The 20,196-nt window shown below is 42.5% G+C and overlaps 1 protein-coding gene across 1 annotated transcript; it reads left to right on the top strand.

Annotated features, from left to right (window-relative positions):
- Positions 1-1,569: 1,569 nt before the first annotated feature.
- LOC112555786 (nuclear receptor subfamily 2 group E member 1-like) lies at positions 1,570-7,130 on the top strand. Its single transcript, XM_025224302.1, has 7 exons — positions 1,570-2,286; positions 2,773-2,913; positions 3,439-3,531; positions 3,724-4,065; positions 4,449-4,678; positions 4,825-4,948; positions 6,338-7,130. Exons 1-7 carry the CDS (start codon positions 2,283-2,285, stop codon positions 6,694-6,696), a joined length of 1,293 nt encoding a protein of 430 aa, XP_025080087.1. The 5' UTR covers positions 1,570-2,282; the 3' UTR covers positions 6,697-7,130.
- The last annotated feature ends 13,066 nt before the right edge of the window (positions 7,131-20,196 follow it).

Here is a 20,196-nt window from a genome sequence, read left to right on the forward strand (position 1 = left end):
TTCAATATGTTTGGCTGGAAGGTTGATTTGAAGGGGAAAAACAATAAAAAGACAATCGCGACACTTGGAGAAAATTTCAACCAATAATTCATTGCGGACAAAGGGACACAACCAAGAAGAAGAATTTGTGCGGACAAGGAGTACACAACAGAAAGAAAATGTGTGGACTAAAATATAAGACCTTCCAGTCCTTCCTGACTTGGTTACAAGCGCTTGACCATTGCCATGTAGCTCCGCCCCCAAAAATAAAATTCCTGAACCTGTTTAAATCAGGTTTCGACTGAGTTGCAGGAGGAGACTCTTAAGGTTTAAAGAAAAACTTGTTAAATTGTAACGGATGTCCAGAATCGTTGGCCAGCTAAATAAAAAGAATGGCGAGAAAGTTGTAAACAGTGGAAGCAGAACGTCCACCACTCTAACTGCTCGGTGGACATCCATCGATGTTTTGCCCTTTGCTGGCAGGAACCGGCTTGCGGATGTGAAATGTTATCAGCCAGCTCCTCGAGAGCGCGGCTTACCTGCCCCTGAAAGGAGGATGCTGATAGAAACAAAAAGATTTGTAAACAGTTTTTGAGGCGAAAAAAGGAAGACAGCCAGCAGGGTCAACAGGAGGCCGCGACAACAACGACGACATTGCGTCGATACCAGGCGTCGAGAAATCAGAGAGAGTGAGACTCTTCGCCCTGAAAGCGAGGACTTATTGCAATTGTGAGAGAATTAGCTGAATTGTAATGCTGACAGTGATGACGGCAGTGGAAGTTTCCATAACAACGACGGGAGCAGGTGGGAGAAGAAAATGTACAAAAATGTTGATGGAGGAGGGTGAATAGTAAGGCTCACACTTTCCCAGCTTATGTTTACCACATCTCTTTATTTCATACAAAGAATTTTATTTTCTTTCATCTATAAATTTTTTTTCTATTTTAGAAACGTATTAAAATTTTTTATATTTTTTTGTCTTTATCAACATATTTGCGGGCTACTGCACTTGAAGGGAATGCTTTCTATATTAAATGAGGGCTTAAGACATAATTACTTAGTCATCTTTATTGCTTATAACTGTTAATTAAAACATTGACCGACTTCTCGCTTACTGACAGATGGATAAACTGCCTGACTGACTCACAAACCCACTTTAAGATTTGAATATTTTGTACTATGTGGGATTATGTGTAAGAGGACAGCGAGAGAACGTGAAATGAGTTTGTTCGTAATGAGTAATAGAGTATGAGTGTGAGTGGTGAAATTGTGTGTTTGTTTGTTTGTTTGTTTGTTTGTTTGGTTGGTTGGTTGGTTGGTTGGTTGGTTGGTTGGTTGGTTGGTTGGTTGGTTGGTTGGTTGGTTGGTTGGTTGGTTGGCTGGTTGGTTGGTTGGTTGGTTGGTTGGTTGGTTGGTCGGTCATTCGTTTATTTGTTTATTTGGTTGGTTGTTGTTTCTTCGTTCGTTCGTTTGGTTGGTTGGTTGGTTGGTTGGTTGGTTGGTTGGTTGGTTGGTTGGTTGTCGTTCGTTTATTTGTTTATTTGGTTGGTTGGTTGGTTGGTTGGTTGGTTGGTTGGTTGGTTGGTTGGCTGGCTGGCTGGTTGGTTGGCTGGCTGGCTGGCTGGCTGTGTGTGATAGAGAGAGAGAGAACGTGCTACCAACACCTGCCAGGGCGAACTAAAGGAAAGGAATTTAACCGCTATTGCCGACGATCCCTATCTACTTAGTATTTAAAGCCCATCCAAAAAAGTTTTTAGGAAAGTTTGGAACTTTTTATCTGGATTAAAAACTAAAACGTCCACTAATCGATGTATTAAGTCGACACCTTTGCCTACAAATCCGTCTCGTCCCGTATAAGCCGCATTTGAACTATCGACTGCATGCGAGGGCAGTACTGGCGAGACATACCGCGACATTTATCAACTTCCAGTCCCACAAGACAAAGCCTCACCCCGGGGATTGATTGTGGCGACCAATCAATTGCCAGGAGAGGCGCGCGCGCCGTCTTTTATTGACTCCCAGAGTTGAAGAGTGCGCAGCGGGTCGAAGATCCCGGATGAGCACGCTCTCTGACAGATGACGTCACGGCTGGTGAAGAGCGCCTGCGCGCGCTAATGGCGGTCTAAGCGGCCGACTATTGAAACACCTGTTTTAAAGAAGTTTTAAGACGGGGCTGGCCACACAAACAGCCCATTTAAAACCATGGCGGTCGAGGCGCGGAAGGCAAAAGGTTTTCACCATCGCCGTCGCTGGTCCAGGTGCGCGTGGGTCGAGTCCTTGTCACACCTTGGCTCCGACAAACAATGGGTTAGTATAAGACCTGACTTGAACTATTACACAATCTTTCACAGTCAATATTTCACATCTCACAAAACTTCAAATTTTCATTTAAGTGATTTACGTATATTTTTCACTATCATACTAATTGTCAGGACCAAAACATTTATTAACTTTAATGTTAGTGGATGACAATGTCCAGTTTTGTAAGATAATTTTTGTTTATTTTCAGTGTGTCATTATTTCAAAAATGTTCACACTCACACTCCTATTATTCATTTCTGTTTATTTCATACCGACTTTACTACATTTGCTTACATTTTTGTATTATTATTTTAATGATTATTTGTATTTCAGTTTCATCGATGTTTACTTTGTTACATCTGGTAGATAGGCTAAGCAAGAAAAGGTGGGAAATATTTTTGATTGACACATAAAAACAATGTTTATACTCACTTATTTTTTTTTTTTTTATTGTTTTTACATATCTACTAGTTCATTCTGTGCTGTGTTCAGGAAGAACTCTGCCTGTTCCGGTTGCGTGTGAAGTCTGTGGTGACAAGAGTTACGGGAAGCACTATGGTGTCTACTGTTGTGATGGATGCAGTTGTTTCTTTAAACGCAGCATCAGGAAAAATATTGCCTACACCTGCATAGGTGCGAACCTTTGGACTCACTTCTCCGTTTTGTTCTTCTCTGATTTCCCCATCTTCTTGTTCTTCCTTATTCTTCATCCTTGATACGCACTTGAACTTTTTTCTTGCAAAGTTGGATGTATACTCAAATATTCTAAAAGCATGTGGTAAATACATTTATATCACGTGTTTTTTCCGTTATTCAATGCTTTGTCCATACTTCGTAAGGGGGTTAAAAAGTACATTCCAACCCTTTCTGTTCTCAAGTGTTCAAATGGTAATTAAACCATTTTAAAAGTTAATGTTTTGTGTGTTTAAGAACATCGTATCAAATTTCTAAACATCTTTCGAAATGTATTTTCTTTAAACCTGCTAGGTAAATCATCGGTCCAGCAGCTTTTTTCAGAGGTACATATCACCTACCCCGGGTTTCGTTGATATACTCAAGTTGTCTCTACTTGTGTATTAATCTTTTACCAATGCAAGTATATCCATGACTTATATCGTCACTGTCATTAATAATGTCATTTTCATTGTCTTTTCAAAGGAAAAGGGAACTGTGTCATCGACAAGGCCCGGAGAAACTGGTGTCCATACTGTCGTCTGCAAAAATGTTTCGCCGTTAATATGAACAGAAACGGTAAGTCTAATAAAACGTTGACAATGTCGGAGCATGCGCGTGGACTTACTGCCTCTCTCGTAACTGTGCCCCTTCAATCGTGCAAAAAGATTTTATGTTATCAGACATGATTGTCCACAGAAGAAATATGTTTTTGTATGTAAATGTCGAGCAAGTTGAGAGCATGCTGGGGATTTTTTTTTTCTCTCTCAGCTGTCCAAGAAGAACGGGGTCCGCGCAAAAACAAAGGCACAAAGCGAGCGTCCATCTTGGCCCGCAGGTCAGCGCAGCACGCACTCCCCGCACCTCCGTTCGGCACAGCGCCCCCTGTCTCCATGGCGACCCGCGTGACCCCATACGAGTCCAGCGTGACGTCACTGGAGCCAGGTCTGGCGTGGAGCCCGGTCTTCAGCGCTTTCCGGCGGGTGACTCCCCGAGGACCGACTCTGCACCCGTACCACCCGATCCACCCGCTGCTGGCCTGGCCGCTGCCTGCGTCACTTCCGGCCATCCTGTTTGGGAGCGTCACGGGCGCGGCGGACTGTCTCAGTGCGGGTACGACACTAGTGTCTCGCCTCCATCGGCTTCTAGTGTACTTCCATTTATCCACAGCACTGGTTAACAAAATCAAAAAGACTGTTCTTAAATTTACAAACTGCCAGAGACGATTCCTTGTTTGTGAGTCATTTGTCGTATAGAAATAATTTTACCTAGTGTACATATTTCATACCCCGCGCAGGTACACAATGCATGTTTTGCATTCTCATACACAATAAAATCACACAACACAGAACTAGACTTACTGTCTGAAAATTCATTTCCACTCGTAGTCATCACCGCTAATGATAAATGTTGTCGTAGCTTTAACGGTGAGTGCTCATAATTAATGAAAAATTCCTTTCTTAATTAGTGCCTTTTTATTTTTACTATTTATGTAGGGGCTCAAGAACCACGTGATGTCCAGAGATTTCTTCGCCACACTGCGCATCAGATCCTCCTGTCGTGCCTCAGAAGGACTCAGCACAATTATTTTTTCAAAGCCCTCCATCCGCGAGAACAGGAGGCGCAGCTGGAATCCCATTGGTCAGAAGTGTTTCTCTTGGCGGCCTCCTATTGGCCAGTGGACATTTCATGCATAATCTCGAAACTGCTGCGCGTGAGCGGCTCGGTAAGTGATACTGACATGAAGAACTGTGAGTGATATTGACATGAAGTACTGTAAGTGATATTGACAGGAAGTACTGTGATACTGACAGTAAGTACTGTAAGGGCAAGTGTGTGACACAATATGGCCGGCATGACTGTCCTTTGCAGGTCCATGACGCAGACGAGGATCACGTTTTGTGTGGAGTTCAAAAGGTCATCAGCACGTGCCAAGCTCTCAATGCTGACGTCACAGAACTTCCTTTCTTGGAGACTTTGATTTTGCTTCGACAAGGTTAGTAAGTGATGCTACGGCAGTTAAAAGATCATGAGACTGTCCATACATAAACTTGTTGAAAATAATTCATCTGGTATAGCAGTGACGTATGAACTCAAATACCTACAAAATAATCTTTTCTCTCCTTCATTTGCTTCACCCTGGGTTACTTTAAAAAAAAAAGAAATTTAATATTTTATTTTAAGGACAATGAGTGTTGCTTCTCATTAAATTTTTTATTTATTATTAGAATTATTATTAGTTGTAGTATTTTAATTACTTTTTTTAAAATCATTTTTTAATCCTTCAAATTTCCTTCACAAAAATTTTACATATTTTTCATTTTGAATTCGCTGATAATCTTAATTGTTTTTACATTTTGCTTTTACTTAATTATATATTTTATTAAATATAAGTTTATTTTTATTTTTTGTTGATAGTGGCAATAGTTTCGTCAAATCCACCTGATGACACTAAATTCCTGACATCATTCTAAGCGCATTAATTTTGAGACTGAATTACGCTTATTTAATGACCTCATCATCATCCAGGTGACACTAAGTAACCTCATCCAGGTGACACTAACATCATCCAGGTGATACTAAATAACCTCATCCAGGTGACACTAACATCATCCAGGTGACACTAAGTAACCTCATCCAGGTGACACTAAGTAACCTCGTCCAGGTGACACTAACATCATCCAGGTGATACTAAGTAACCTCATCCAGGTGACACTAACATCATCCAGGTTATACTAAGTAACCTCATCCAGGTGACACTAACATCATCCAGGTGACACTAAGTAACCTCATCCAGGTGACACTAACATCATCCAGGTGACACTAAGTAACCTCATCCAGGTGACACTAAGTAACCTCGTCCAGGTGACACTAACATCATCCAGGTGACACTAAGTAACCTCGTTCATGTGAGACTGATGCACCTGTCATGTCACCTGGCACTGAGGCCACAAACGATCCTCACCTGAATTAACCTTTCTGCCGTCTGGAACCGATACTGGGCCCGAACTGATAGTAAGCCTCTGTGGGCATCAACTCCTGGTGCACTAGAAAGCCGATCCCCGCGCCTCCATTTGCCCAGGTGGCGATAACCTGACGCTGAGTGCACGCCCTTTGCTTGTCGGGTGTGGCACCGCTCTGCGGGTGTGCAGTTGTCTGCATCTCGCACTCAGAGCAACCTTGACATGCAGGGTCTGGAACCACGGGCTTGTAATTTCGACGATTTGTTTCCCTTGAAAATTGTCTCCCTTTCGTATTAAAGCTATTTTAGTAAAATCATGCCATAAACCAAAATTTCCCCTTTTTTATAGCAAACATTTAGAGTAATTTGTCGACTTAGATTGACCTCACGTGCAGTGAGTCACTAATGACTTTCATCCTTCAGGTCAGCGCGAGGCGGAGGTGGAGTCCGGTCGTCTGGACGCCCTCCAGGAGCAGGTGCAGCTCGCGCTTGCGCACTACACGCAGCACGCCTTTGTCCACGCGCACGTCAACACGCAGCCTTCCTCGCCTTCCTCGCTCACCCTGCCGTCATCCTCCTCATCATCATCGTCGTCATCGACGACTGTCATCGTCCCTTCTCCACCGCCAGGCGCGGTGGCCAGCGTGGTGGCGACGACAGCCCGGTTTGGTCGTCTGCTGCTGGTGTTACCCGCCCTGTCCACAGTCAGCGGAGAGATGCTCGAGAAGCTTCTGTTCCCGGATGTTTGTGTCAGTCATCTCATCCGCGCTTTCTTCTCCTGAAACTGTCTCTATGGCAACCGTTACAGAATGTGTGCGTGGGGTTACGGGTTTGTCTGTTCGTACCCTGATATGTTTTTGATGGAAAAGTTTGGTTATAAAGAATAGGCTTTCATCAAGATGTCATCTTGGCCAGGCTGTTGCTCACTGTTTAAAGCAATATTTAAAGAAGAAAATCGAGTTTCTTATCCAAAAGATATTATTTCTATTTTTGTGTAGAAACATTTTTCTTGTTCGGGAAATTCGAAGCAGCATTTTCATAGGAAGGCATCGCCATTTGTGTGACAACTAGTGACAGATGTGTGTGTGTTACTGTATGAATAAAAATGTTTTTATGTTATGAAATTCAGTATTTGGCTTTGCTTTCGTCAGTATTTATCTCTCACTCTCAGTCCATCTTGCGTACACACGCACTCTTACCTATTAATAACATGCGAGCACACACACATACACATACACACAATCTGTAAATATATACAAAGATTTAAGGGATTACGCACAGATGATAAATATTTTCAGACAAATAATTTAATAATTTATATTTAATATCCCAAACATTTTGTACTGCACTCGGGGAAATTTTGCCATGGATACACAACGGACATTTGCCGCGTGGATGTCAGGCGTGGATACACAATGGATACATCAAGTGATAATGAAACGGTTGTTTACACTTTTAAAAATCTGACAAATCATAGCTTGAATTTGCAAAATATAAGAATGACAAAGAAGCAATGTACGACAAGGACAAACACGCGTTCTAAACAATTCTTCGTTTTTTCTGTCAGTTGGAGTTTATTAGATAAACCACCGAGAGAGGAAAATATTTTTGGTAAAAGCATTCTCTACTTTATAGAAAATTAGAAAAAGCTTTCTGGGTGTTGTTTTCCGAGCAATATGTGAACTTTACCACATTTCTTTCTCATTTCCTTATTTATTTATTTATTTATTTATTTATTTATTTTCGAACCAGATTCATAATCCGGATACTACGAATAAAAACGCAGTATTAAAAATATTCTTCATGAAATATCTTTGGTCAGGGGGAGGCTGGTTTAAATAAGTTTTCTTCGAAGACTGTACAGATAGGGAAATGAGACTATACTACAAAGAAATGCAAAGAAGCCAAGGGCAAGGGTCAGGCAGGTTTTCGATGAAGATGTCTGGTGTCGGCATTGACTTGGGTTCGGGTCCAGCACTCAAAGAATGGAAGCAGAGGAGGGAATGCCGGTAAATAACATGTTTACAAATATTCTTGTCACTAAATTCAGGTTGAGAAGCAAAAGATGGCGCTCAGTATTCCCTCTGTTGTCATCTGTAATATCAAGTGGTATCAAAGCAGGAACAGACACAAATCAGGGTAGCCAGGACCGACAAACGACCGTTGAATTAACTAAACCACCCGATTCAAAATAAAGGTGAGAGAAGGGGGAGGACAGGTGTGGCTTCAGATCAACTCCATACAGTCGCCGTCCAGGTCGATTCCAGTGACCTTATCATCGTTTATCCGCAGTTCAGCCGTGCCTATATCCTTGAGCGGGTCCTTGTCTTTCAGGGTGAACTCCACCACCACGCCCTTCGGTTCGGAATCCATGTCGGGCTGGATAAGGTAACGGTAGCTTGTGGGACTCAGCTGCTTGTGCTGTCTCATCACCTGATACTCGTGGTAGTCTGGAATAATAATAATAATAATAATAATAATAATAATAATAATAAAAAGTAATAATAAAAAAGTAATAATAAAAAAGTAATAATAAAAATAAAGTAAAAGTAATAATAAAAATAATAATAATAAAGTAATAATAATAGCTAGTCCCTCAAGTTCACTGAGTAGTGCAGTAACGAGAAGAAATGTAAGAACAGATAAATCAAGCAACGAAAAAGAAACAAGAAGACAAGGCAGGCAGGGAGGAGGGCTGGGTCGTCTCAGCACTCGATAATGCGTGAAGACGAGGAGGAACGTGCAACCACGAGCAACTCCTCGTGAAAGTGTCGTCTGCAAATGATGACTGCAATGTGTGTCTGTGCATTCCTGCTTTGTCGCTTTTTTCTTTCTCTTCTTCTCTCTTTCCGTATCTCTCTGCTCTCTTTCTATCTTATTCTCTCTTGCCTCCTTTTCTTCGTTTCTCTTCTTTTTTCTCTCTCTTACCATCTCTCTTATTTCTTCCCTTTTTCTTTTCTTTTCTCTTTTCTCCGCTCTGTCTTCTCTTTCTCTCCTCTCTCACCTAATAATCATTTACAATGCTCATGTTGTAAAAATTTAGCTGACTGTTGGGAATCGTACTTCCATCTCCTGGCAACTAAACCATGTCGGCACACCAACCATGTCAAAAACCGACACACAGTCTCGCGCTTGGCTCCCCCAGTGCCGCGCGTGACATCAAAGCAGGTGAGTCTCGTGTGTTGCTGTTAGTGTTGTTTCTCACCTGAACAGAGAAAACTCATTTCTTGACGTCAGACGTAGACCAGGCCTACCCGTGCGTATTTTCCAGGGTAAAGATACCCGAGGTTTCTCTTGCAAGAGTTCAAGAGGCTCTGGTCGAGAGTAAACACAACTACAGACAGTTCACAAGACAATAAACAAACATCCAAACCCCTCTCGCGCTCCCTCGCTCTTTAATAAGGGAGGTAATCAAGTTCAATAAACAGCTGCTTTAATCGGAGCCGCTTCAATACGCCCATCTCTCTCTCTCTCCTCTCTGAAGGATTCTCTTCTTCCATAAATGATCCTGAACGGTCAGTAGGTAAAACCATCAAGTTGGATGAAATTCTGAAAACCTATTTTTCCAAACTTCTCAACCGTTTGGCATTTATCTTTCACTTCTTGTTGAAAAGAGAAATTGTTCCAGAAAGAAATATATGGGGAGCCCGGTAGTGTAGTGGATAAAACACTCGCTTGTCCCTGCAGTGAGAGGCTCGGGGTTCGGATCTCGTCTCGGGACACATTTTATATGTGACACCGGTCGGCAGGGTTGAGCGTTAGAAGCTGTATAAGTAGTGTATAAACTGTACATATTATGTACAAACTATGCACAAGTGGAAAATGAAGAAGACTAACAATTGAAACAATTTTGCTGGTAGAATTTCTGTGTGGAGGAACCGTGTAAATCAGTAACGAGACTAACCCCACCTCACTGTAACAGAGGTAGAATGTCAACTTATACCTAGGTGAACAAATTTCTGTACCTTTCTTCTGGCTGGAGTCAGCTTTGCGCCATTTTGCTGGGTCCAGAGTCTCCAAGAGGTCCATCGTGATGAGTGTGATGTATTGTCTGCCCACAAAAACAACAAGTATGCAGGTTACATAAACAAAACAGGTAAACAGGTTACAGACAGGTCACCCACCCCAGACCTCGAGTTGTCTGAAGTTTAACCTGGCATAGTCGGAAAGGTCACAGCATTTTTATCATCTTCTATTAAAAAAAAGTGACTGGAAATGCATCAGTGTGATATTTTTATAAAATAGCAATTTCTTGCATGAATGTTTTCCCCCAACTCCCCTCCCGTAGAGAGTGAAGCTGCTTATTATGGATGACAAGTAGCGGCTGCCTGGTGAAAGGAATGTGGCGCCTGTACAAAACTAAGCCACCCAGCCAGCCACCCAGCCAGCCACAGCCAGCCAAGGTGAGTTGTTCTCCCAAAGACACCGTCTACACCTTGTGCAGGTCGACCTGCCGGGTGGACAGGTGTTTTGCTGTCATGTCTCCGGTCCATTGTTTCAGTCTCTACCTCCCCTCACCTGCCGGGGTATCTACCTGTAGTGTCTACCTTTCCGTCCTGCCAACAAACAGTCACTACCCGGTTAGATCACCCGCAGGAGGAGATAAGTCTGCGTGGGGAAGGATGGTGGTGGGGTGAGGATGGGGATGTTAGCGGGGTGGGGGAAGAGAGACTGGGGTGGAGTCTGCAGGAATGTCAGCTCCTGACATTTCATAACACGAACAAGCCGAAGATCTCCATCTGGTGAACATGTGAGGCCTTGACTGCCCGCCTTTCTGCGCATGCGTCTGTTGAGGTATGAGCATCCCTTGGTGTATACCACGGAGGTCAGTGTCCTGCCGTCATGCGCTAACACTAAAGCTAAACATGATACAAAGTGTCATACTACAGTGGACTAACAGTAGCACTAAAGCTAAACATGATACAAAGTGTCATACCACAGTGGACTAACACTAACACTAAAGCTAAACATGATGCAAGGTGAGGTCAACGCCCTCAGTCTCCAACTCTAAATGAACCTGTTGTTGGTGTAAACATACTGCCAGGTATGAGTGCTACAAAAACACCGACAGTCAGATCGTCTGATACAACTGTATAAACTGAAAGTCGTTAAACGTCAGTTCAATCAAAACACAAGATGTTGTGGCTTTTATGGACTTGATACAGCACATCACTACTGCGCTCTCTCTCTCTCTGCTTCTTTCCTTCCGTTCTCATCTCCCTCAAGAGTACACAAAAAGGAGTAAGTAGTGACACTTTGTGTCTTAGTCTCTACCTTTAGCTAACACTAAATGCCATGTTCATCTCACTGCTAACATTTAGTGAATAATTCGTGACCTTTGTTAACCCGAGATGTAGAAACATTGCAACAAGAAAGTGAAAGTGTAACTCCTGAAAACTAGACTGAACACCTGCAAAGTCAGCTCGCTGGTGTCACCACCCTGGTTCTGAAGACTGCAGGTATGTGGTAAGCAGGGTATGATGCTGAAGATTACGAAACAGATCAGTCTGCCACCTGGCGAGCATCCACACCAAGCTATAAATGATCTCCCTTCGCTCTGATGTTCAGCCCGTGAAGCAGTGGTGCAAATGCTGAGAATTAGTGCGAAAACTCGATGTCAGGACAAGAAAACACGAGAGAACTGGGTGGGTACATCTGTTTAGGACATTTTCAGATTATTAAACATCCTTTTAATGGCGGAGTAAATGGGAATTCTTACTTGCACCCCCTGGCAGTGTGATCCTGCCGACAAAAAGATGGAAAATCGTTCGAACATCGGAGATTTCAACTCAATTATAGAAAATACTTTCCCGTTAAACAGTAACATTTAAAGTGATCATCTGGACGGGACTGTCTTCACTGAGTATATTTAATGGTAAAAAATAAAACCACAATTTTTAAATGCAACAATATTTGATTTATTTAAATTAACTACTAAGGGACTATGCGGCGGAAAATCAGTCATGTGACTGTGTGTGTTCATCCAACCGTCAATGATTCCTTTCTACACATTGAACCTTCTTTATACAGGTTATTCTTGACTAATATGTCCTTTGTTCACTAAATATTGAAAATGGTTTTGCATGTGAATCCCATCCTCATCTCTTGCACCTGTTCGACTGCTAACATGTTCCTCTACTCTGTGTGTATGTCTAACACTAATTAATTAAATAGCCCGTTATACGAGTAACAAACTACAACCACAATAAGACACAAGTCCAACTTTTCCCAGAATGCTTAAGTTTTGTGCATCATCATCATTTACTGAAAAGCCATTTCCTGTGAGCTGTCATTTCCTGGGACGAGTGCCGTCCTGCGAGGGAAGACAGGAATGTGCAAAACATTATTTATGTTCGATGTAGTGTCTGAGGGGAAGACAGACTGAAGCAACGCCGATGTGTTGTGAAACAGAATATGCAAGCTTCTTGGTCTTTCCAAAAATAAAACAGAAAAGAAATATGGAATGGAAGACTGAATTTTCTCCTGCATTCAAGCACAAACACACACTATGTAAGTATTTTTCAGTAATGTATTGAGTTCGGTTTCTTAATTTTAAGGATAAATATTTGACACTCTCTAGAATCTGAATCCAAACTTCTTTAAAAGTCTTCAAATACCTGCCCACAGGTAATACATCTTCATGTCATGGAGTGTTTACACGTGACCAAAAATAAAATACATATCGTGCTTTCACAGATCAGTTCATCTCTGGTTGCCAGGTGTGGCTGGTTTCTCACTTCAATCTAACACACTGTAGCTGTTAACCCTGTGTAGAAACACCCACAGTTACACACCCCTTTATGTCAGCCAGTTACGCCCCCTTTCGTCAGTACCCGGTCTCGGGCATCATGGGAAGTCTGTAGTGACGCAAGCAACATTTGAACTCAATTTCTCCATCTTGCTAATCCCGAGCTTACTGTTACTGTACCTGCTTGCTGGCGTTTCATGCAAGGTAAATAAGCAGTTTTCTTCCACTGCCTATAAAATCTCACCTCCATCTTCCATTTTTAACGGATTGCTGACATGGGTCACGTGATCTATCTACTCCTTCCCATCCATTTCCATTTACGGCAGGTGCTGTAGCTGATCTGCTGCAGGTTGATTGAATATCAAATGTACTCTCGGTTTTTGCCAAGAGATTATTTTCGGAGAGTTGGTTACATCAGACAATTTGTCACTGAAGTCAGTAAAACTCTCATCCCATGTAGTCTGCAACGATGAGACCACTTCCACCCCAACCCTCCTCACAAACTTCAACACTCTGCTGCCCCCCTTACTTTCAAAAGCCCACCAGTGTAGACCCTGTTCTCTTGTAATGATGAAGCAGGACTGGCTTGCTCGTGGTGGTGGGAGGATGGATGTAAGGGCGGGGGAAGCTGTGTGATGACAGTTCTCACCCTGAGAGATGTATTTTGTTTCGCCGTTAACGTCACGCATGGCTAAATCCATTAACGACAGACAGGGAGCGGAAGCTGTGGAGCAGGTCCTGACAGTAAATGAGGTGTTACTTCCCTGAGTAATCACATTTGTCTGACAGCACCCAGAGAAGGAACGCACGCGCCTGCAGGCAATAAAAAAATTATGATTGCCTTCCTCTTGGGGTACTGTAGTCTTGGCTTCTTTGCAACCCACAAACTTGCTACACGGACAGAAAGACGACATTGATGGACACCATTCTCACCACCCCTCTCACCCCGAAAAATAAATTACTAAAGGTAAATTTCTTGAAATCAACACAAAGATTCATTGCGAATTTACAAATATGGATCCGCAAATGTCGGAGAGATATCAAGGGTTGTACTAAGTATAGCAGCTTGTGTTGAGTAAGAATGCTGGACAGGGACATGAAGGATTGTGCTAAGAATGCTGGACAATGAGATGAAGGATTGTTCCAAGAATGGTGGACAGGGACATGAAGGACTGTTCTATGAATGGTGGACAGAGACAGGAAGGTCTTAGAATGGCGGATGGAAAAGACCTGGCTGTACTAAGACGGAGATAGGTCTTTGCAAAGAAATAAGTATGAGATTATACATCATTCATCGTGTTATAAGTGTTTTTAGCCTGCCCCCATACCCACCCACCCTACACCCACGCTCACTCAGCAAAATTTCTGTGAGCCACCCGCTCACGTCTGCTTAGTGCAAACAAGTCCATCATCTTCAGACTTTTTGTATGAAGTGTGACCCCGTAACCCCGCGTGCCGAGCAGTTTTATAACTTTTTAATGATGTGCATCATTTGCAGTAATTTTTCAGATGCATCATAGTGTTTGTGAAATCACTTATTTACCCCTGTGCAGACTGTATCTTAATGTATGTAACACATGGCAGGTTCAGACAAAACCCTCGCCGAACTTTGTGTACTGAAACGCAACAGCTTTACTCTTAAACAGTCCTAGAATTCTAATTTTTGAATGATACTAGGAAAAAAGTATGTTATATAGTTTACAGATGTGAGTTGTTTGCCAGTCAGTACACAATGCTTGAACCGTCACCGTGGTGGTGAGCGGCACTCAGGCTTCGTTGATCAGTTTGCAAAAATGAAAAGAAAAGAAGACAAGAGAAGGATAAAGAGGTAATGTAATGAAGAAGGTTGTGAGGGCCTCTCAGAGTGACTAGTCAGCACATTTTTGACTGACTATAGTCACGTGACTGGCTCCACCACAAGCTTCTCATTTCCACCCGCCTCGTCACGTGTGGTTGGCGCGACAAAGAACATCAGCGAGGACCTGCTGCATCAGACGAGGGACGAAGGTACTTGTGGATTTACTCAGGATTTGTTGGCTGCGTGTTCACCTCATCCGTGACAGCAGTACGTCACGGACACGTGAGGAACACGTGCATGCACACGTCACATGTCTCTGCAGGGGAGACCATTCTCAACAATCTAGTAACGACGGGAGCAGAAAAACTTTGCTGCTGATGCTACGAACCAACTAACAGCATTAACGAGTTTGTTTGTTTGTTTGTTTGTTTGTTTGTTTGTTTGTTTGTTTGTTTGTTTGTTTATGTGTTTGTTTGTTTTTTGCTTTAAAATGATATATAGACACAAAATAAACTTTCTAGACTCGTGTAAATGATATTTATCTCATTCGTAATTATGTATTAATCACATGGATTTGAAAACTACATGCAAGGAGGGCAAGGATGCAGCTTATCTAGCTTTAAGGGAAACTCAGATAAGAAATTTTAATTTTTCAAATTTATTACATCAGCTAACAAAAATATCTGCTTTGACAGACTGCACTTTCAGATCCTCAGAACAGACAACACTTGAAAAAATCGGACGTACACAGGCAGAAATGTAAGTTGCTGCCTTACTACCACAGTCTGTACACCATCACAAACTCTACCCAGATACCCAGCTCAATCTACTTTTTCGGGCCAAAAAGAAATGTCAAGTGCAGAAAATTCTAAAACTGTTAGATGTATCATTACACCTCATCGCGCTGTCTCGTTATACCCTGAACGTATCGGCAACAAGCAACAAGCAATGCTAATAATACGAGTGGAAATGTACTTTACAGAAACAGAGATTTTTTAGTCTTGCCACTGATGTAGATATCGTATATTATCACAAAAAGCTCTAACATCTGATTAGCTATATCAACACCTTACTATGGAACAGGCCAAGAAAAATTTCATTCAGAAATAGAAGTGTTTGACAGAGATACATTTTTTGCATAACTTTTTTCCAGTAAGTGCAGTAACAGCTTATTCAGAATGTTTTTCGGATTCATACCTTGGGGAGAAAAAAAAATCCACGCAAGTTTCTATCCATCCCGAGTAGTCAGGAGCTGCTGCCAGTGCAGGTACCCGTTTATTTTAGTTTACTTTGAATGTAAACAAGATGAGGACAAACACTCGATAAACCAAGGACGGACACACAGACAGTTTGACAAACAGTCAAGCTGACACACAGTTCGACAAACAGTCAAGCTGACACACAGACAAACAAGAGGCAGGCAGCCCGACAGAGGGCGTGCCGCGCCAAAAGAAACTGCATGCTGGCAAGCAGACGAGAGCTGGCAGGTGACTGAGTTTTTTCAAGCTGTAACGGACGCGTCAGCCGCCGCCCTTTGCCAGATCCAGATCTGAGCATCCCAGAACTCTCGTGCCGGTCCTCACGTGCACGCAAGCAGAAGAATGAAAGGGAAAGACAACCCAGTGGGTGGGCGGTCAAGTAAGGTGAAGGGACAGACTTAAGTTCGTCATTTAAAAACCCTCGTCCATTTAAAAGTTTTGCATAGTGGGAACTTCTGTCTAATGACTGGGTAAAGCTCATTACAAAATAATTATTTTCCGAAAAATTATTTTCCGATTACCTCCCTTCTGTTCTCGAGATACCCTCCCACATGCACAGACAGCCTATGATTAGACTTAGTTTTATATAAATTAAATATAAAAAGACAATTCCGAGGATAATAAAGTTTGTCATTAGTGGAATATATTGATTTTATTTATTTATTTATTGATTTATTGTAGTCTTTTTCTCTTTTTTTCTTCAAAAGTCTGTTTACAACACTACCTTCAGTAAACACTCACACCCAGACTCCACAAGTATTACACATTTTTTCCAGAACACAAGTAACAAAAAGACAAAGCATCGGTGCTTATCTCCCTTTGTTGCAAAAGGTTACAGCGTTCCCTCCTCTCGCCTGATCCTGAGTTTAAATAAACGCCCTCTGTCCTCAGATGACTCTTGTTATGAAGAAAAGATCGCTTCTGCAAAATGTGTCATGAGGGGGAAGTGGGAGACTCGGTAGGGGGCAGTGGTGGGGAAGGGGAGATAACTGTGAACTCACAGTGAGGGTGGGTGGGGGTGAGGGAGGAATAGGGGTGAGTCAGTTGAGAAAATCCCGGAAACTGCTGGTGCGTTTCGAAGAAGCAAGAGCTTTTTGCTGACCTTTGCTCTTCCTTTCTCCTTCCATTTTTTTTTTTTTATCTGTTTATTGTCTCACGAACGAAGCGTATCTCCCACTGCGGAGTCAGAAAATGTTCCATTTTTCAACGCTTTTCTGTTCTGGAGAAAAGGCTATCATGATACTTAGGTGCAGGTAAACAAACAACGAGTGACAAGGCGGAGGGTGAGGTGTTGCGAATCACCAGCAATCGGGACAACAAACATGAGTAGTGGAGATGACGATCTGGTCAGACAGGTACAAGGGACACAGGACAACAAACATCAGACACAGGGTACAGATGTCGATCAGACCAAGCAGGTACAAAGACATACACTTATCGTGAAAGTGTTGATAAAGATGTAGTCAAACAAAACATGGCGCCAGCGATGTAAAATGATATTCGTGATGGTGAGTGTTTAAATATTATTATACTTTGATAGAAGCGGTCAGTAAGTGTTCGCCGGCTATCAGATTTGTAGGCAGTATACAATGAATGACTAGTTATACAAGAGTTAACATCACTGGATGAAAATTGTGACAGCAATCTAGTTGTTAATGTATCTGATGACTAACTAGTCCTTGTGGTGGAAAGAGGAGATCATTCATACAACACGGGGCCTAAGCTCTGAGGTCTTCACGGTTTTTACTTAAAGCAAGAAATGGGGATAACTTGACACAAATTAACTAAGAAATCAGGTGGCATTTAATAAATATATTGTAGATAGATACCCGATTCTCGAGTTGACCAGGTGATGGCACAATAGTACTGGAATCGCCAAGCAAAAGGATAAAGGAACCAGGTTCCCACCAAAAGGCACCATGACAGAGAGGAGATGAAGAGATGAAGAGATGCAAGAGGAAAAGATGGACGAAGCAAGGAAAACAACGAATGGAATGCAAGTGGAGGGGGATAGCAGGTTCGTGAAGGCAGTGAAGGAAGGAGGGTGAAGGAAGAAGAGGTAAGAAGAGCTTTGCACGTCCTTAACTCTGGCAGAAAGGCGGAGATAAGAAGTGAATGCGACAGGCCTCAGTTGATAAAGGATGAAAACAGCTCAGTTCTTACAACACAGCATGCACCGTGCACATGAACACACATGAACACACATGAACACACACTTTACACGTTGTCTCTCATTCTTACAGTTGTGTCTCTGTTTTCACAACAGTTGGACAAATGCTCGCTTGGTGCCCACTGGCGCGTGGACCAGCAACTGAAGTTGTAACTTTTTACAAATAATTTTGAATCATTTTTGTGCGAAGTACGAATCGTACAAAATTATTTTATTGCACTGTTGAAATCTGTTTTATGTTCTAGATTTTTCTGTCTTTTTACAATAACTTCCGGAGGGCCGACACTCGTCTGTGATGCTGTGAAGCTTTCATTTCTATTACTAAATACTTGTAACACCGGTTCCGTGCTTGTCTTAATTTGGCAATAGACTGCTCTTCCTCTCGGAATGAGATGTTAAGGGTGGAATGTACACTTCACCAACTTACAGAGGAGGTGGAGATGGTTGTTCTTCAGCCAAGCTGACCACAAGGACCGTCCACAAACCGGAAGAGCCTGACACGACAATTTTCTGCGCATATCTTTTTGCGCACCTAGTTCATGTACCCTGAATCCTCGTAACACGTTGACATAATCCTCGCTGTAGATAGTAAGTATACTGTGAGAATTCGGAATATGTACACACAATCCTCTTTCTATTTTTATTTTGCTTGTTTACAATCTTTGTTCTTTTTTCTAACTGCTGCGTTTGCTGAGGTCTGCGCTGTGATGACACTTATTTGTTTGTAACATTACCTCTCTACCATTCACTCTTGTCTATAGCAAGCAGTATAAACGATAATGTTGCTTTTGGCTACAACGCCCGTTGCAAAAAGTTTGCTATGAAAATCGGTTGCGAAATTATAAAAAAAAAATAACGATTGTCTCCCTTAGCTTTGTCCTTCAAGCGGAGTGAGTCAGGGCCCTTAGGGTCCATCTGGTGGTGCATATAGGTCTGGCATTTATCATGACGCTCGTGCGATGACAAAAAGAGGAAGAATGTAAGCAAGGATGCAGACAGAGAGGCGCAGCGCTGCTTGAAGTAAAACAGAGCCGCGGCGCCACGTCAGCGCGGTCCGGTCATGCGCCCTCGTCCTGCACCCTCCGTGCGCGTGCGTGTGGTCACGTGTGTGCATGTATGCCTGCTCGTGTTTGTGTGTGAATAGGCGTGTTCACTTGCACGGTCTTTGTCTCTACATGGGGCACCGTGAGTTATGAACAAACATGCATAGTTCAACAAATCTACTTTCAATTCTACCTGCAAAACATATTCTGGTGTATCACTCAACACCTGCTTGGCTCATAAAATTTATGTCTAGGTTTAGAGTTTTAAAAATATACTAAAATAACCGTTAAGTTAAAGGTATATGCACGTTTATCTCATTTTGTTTTTATTTACAAATTTGTTTTATCTCACCCACTCTCTCTTTATCTTTCTCCCTCTCTATCTCACTTTCTATCTCTCATACATTCAAGTACACGTGCATATATCTATATGTATGTGCATTTGAGAATTTTAAAGAAAAAAAAAAAGAAAGAACAGAAATACTGACCGGAAGAGTGAATGAACAGGTATGACTCGCGATGTTTCAAGTTGATGGCAAAACGCTTTGTCCCCGGTAGGTTGCTTCACAGGTCTCTTCCTCCTCTCCCCCTCCTTCGTATAATACAGCAACAGAAGAACACGAGCTTTTAGCGATCCGTCTTCAGCATGAACACACAGGATGGGAATGGTTTCCAGCCACCCGGCTGCTCCCGAGGTCCGCTAATGACCTAATCAAGGAGCTGGCAAACCACGCCCACAAGATTGTGAAAACAAGAGGCAGTCGACCCGTCGCTTCTTTAACAACAGATTTCTTTTCGTATTTATTGGTGTAGTCATCGGTGTAGTCCTCCGACATGTTTTCCGCTAAATATTAACGCCCGCGCTACGTCATGCTCTTCAGGGGTCACGGGGTCACCCTAAGAGATTAAGCTAAGTTTTTGCGATCATTACTTTACTCTGCATCATGCTAGGCTTCTAAGTCACGTGATCACATTGCAGTCAGTCATTATGCTAAACTTTGGAGGAAAAATTTGAGGTAAGGGGAGCGGATAGCCGAGTGGTTAGATCACTTGCACCCAAAATGAGAGGTGGGTCTGTTCGATTCTCGTGTTGCGCAGCTGTGGGGTTTGAACAAAATCCGACATATCAACAAACAAACCCGCAGCTTGCATGTATCTCTCACGCAATCAACTGCTCACTTTCTCAAAGAACACCCATTGCCCGAGTTAGATACTTTTACTCTCCATCCTGGGAGGAGACCTGTGGGGGTGGAGGATGGAGATG

Source organism: Pomacea canaliculata, linkage group LG14, assembly GCF_003073045.1.
Source record: "Pomacea canaliculata isolate SZHN2017 linkage group LG14, ASM307304v1, whole genome shotgun sequence".
NCBI classification, from domain to species: Eukaryota; Metazoa; Mollusca; class Gastropoda; order Architaenioglossa; family Ampullariidae; genus Pomacea; species Pomacea canaliculata.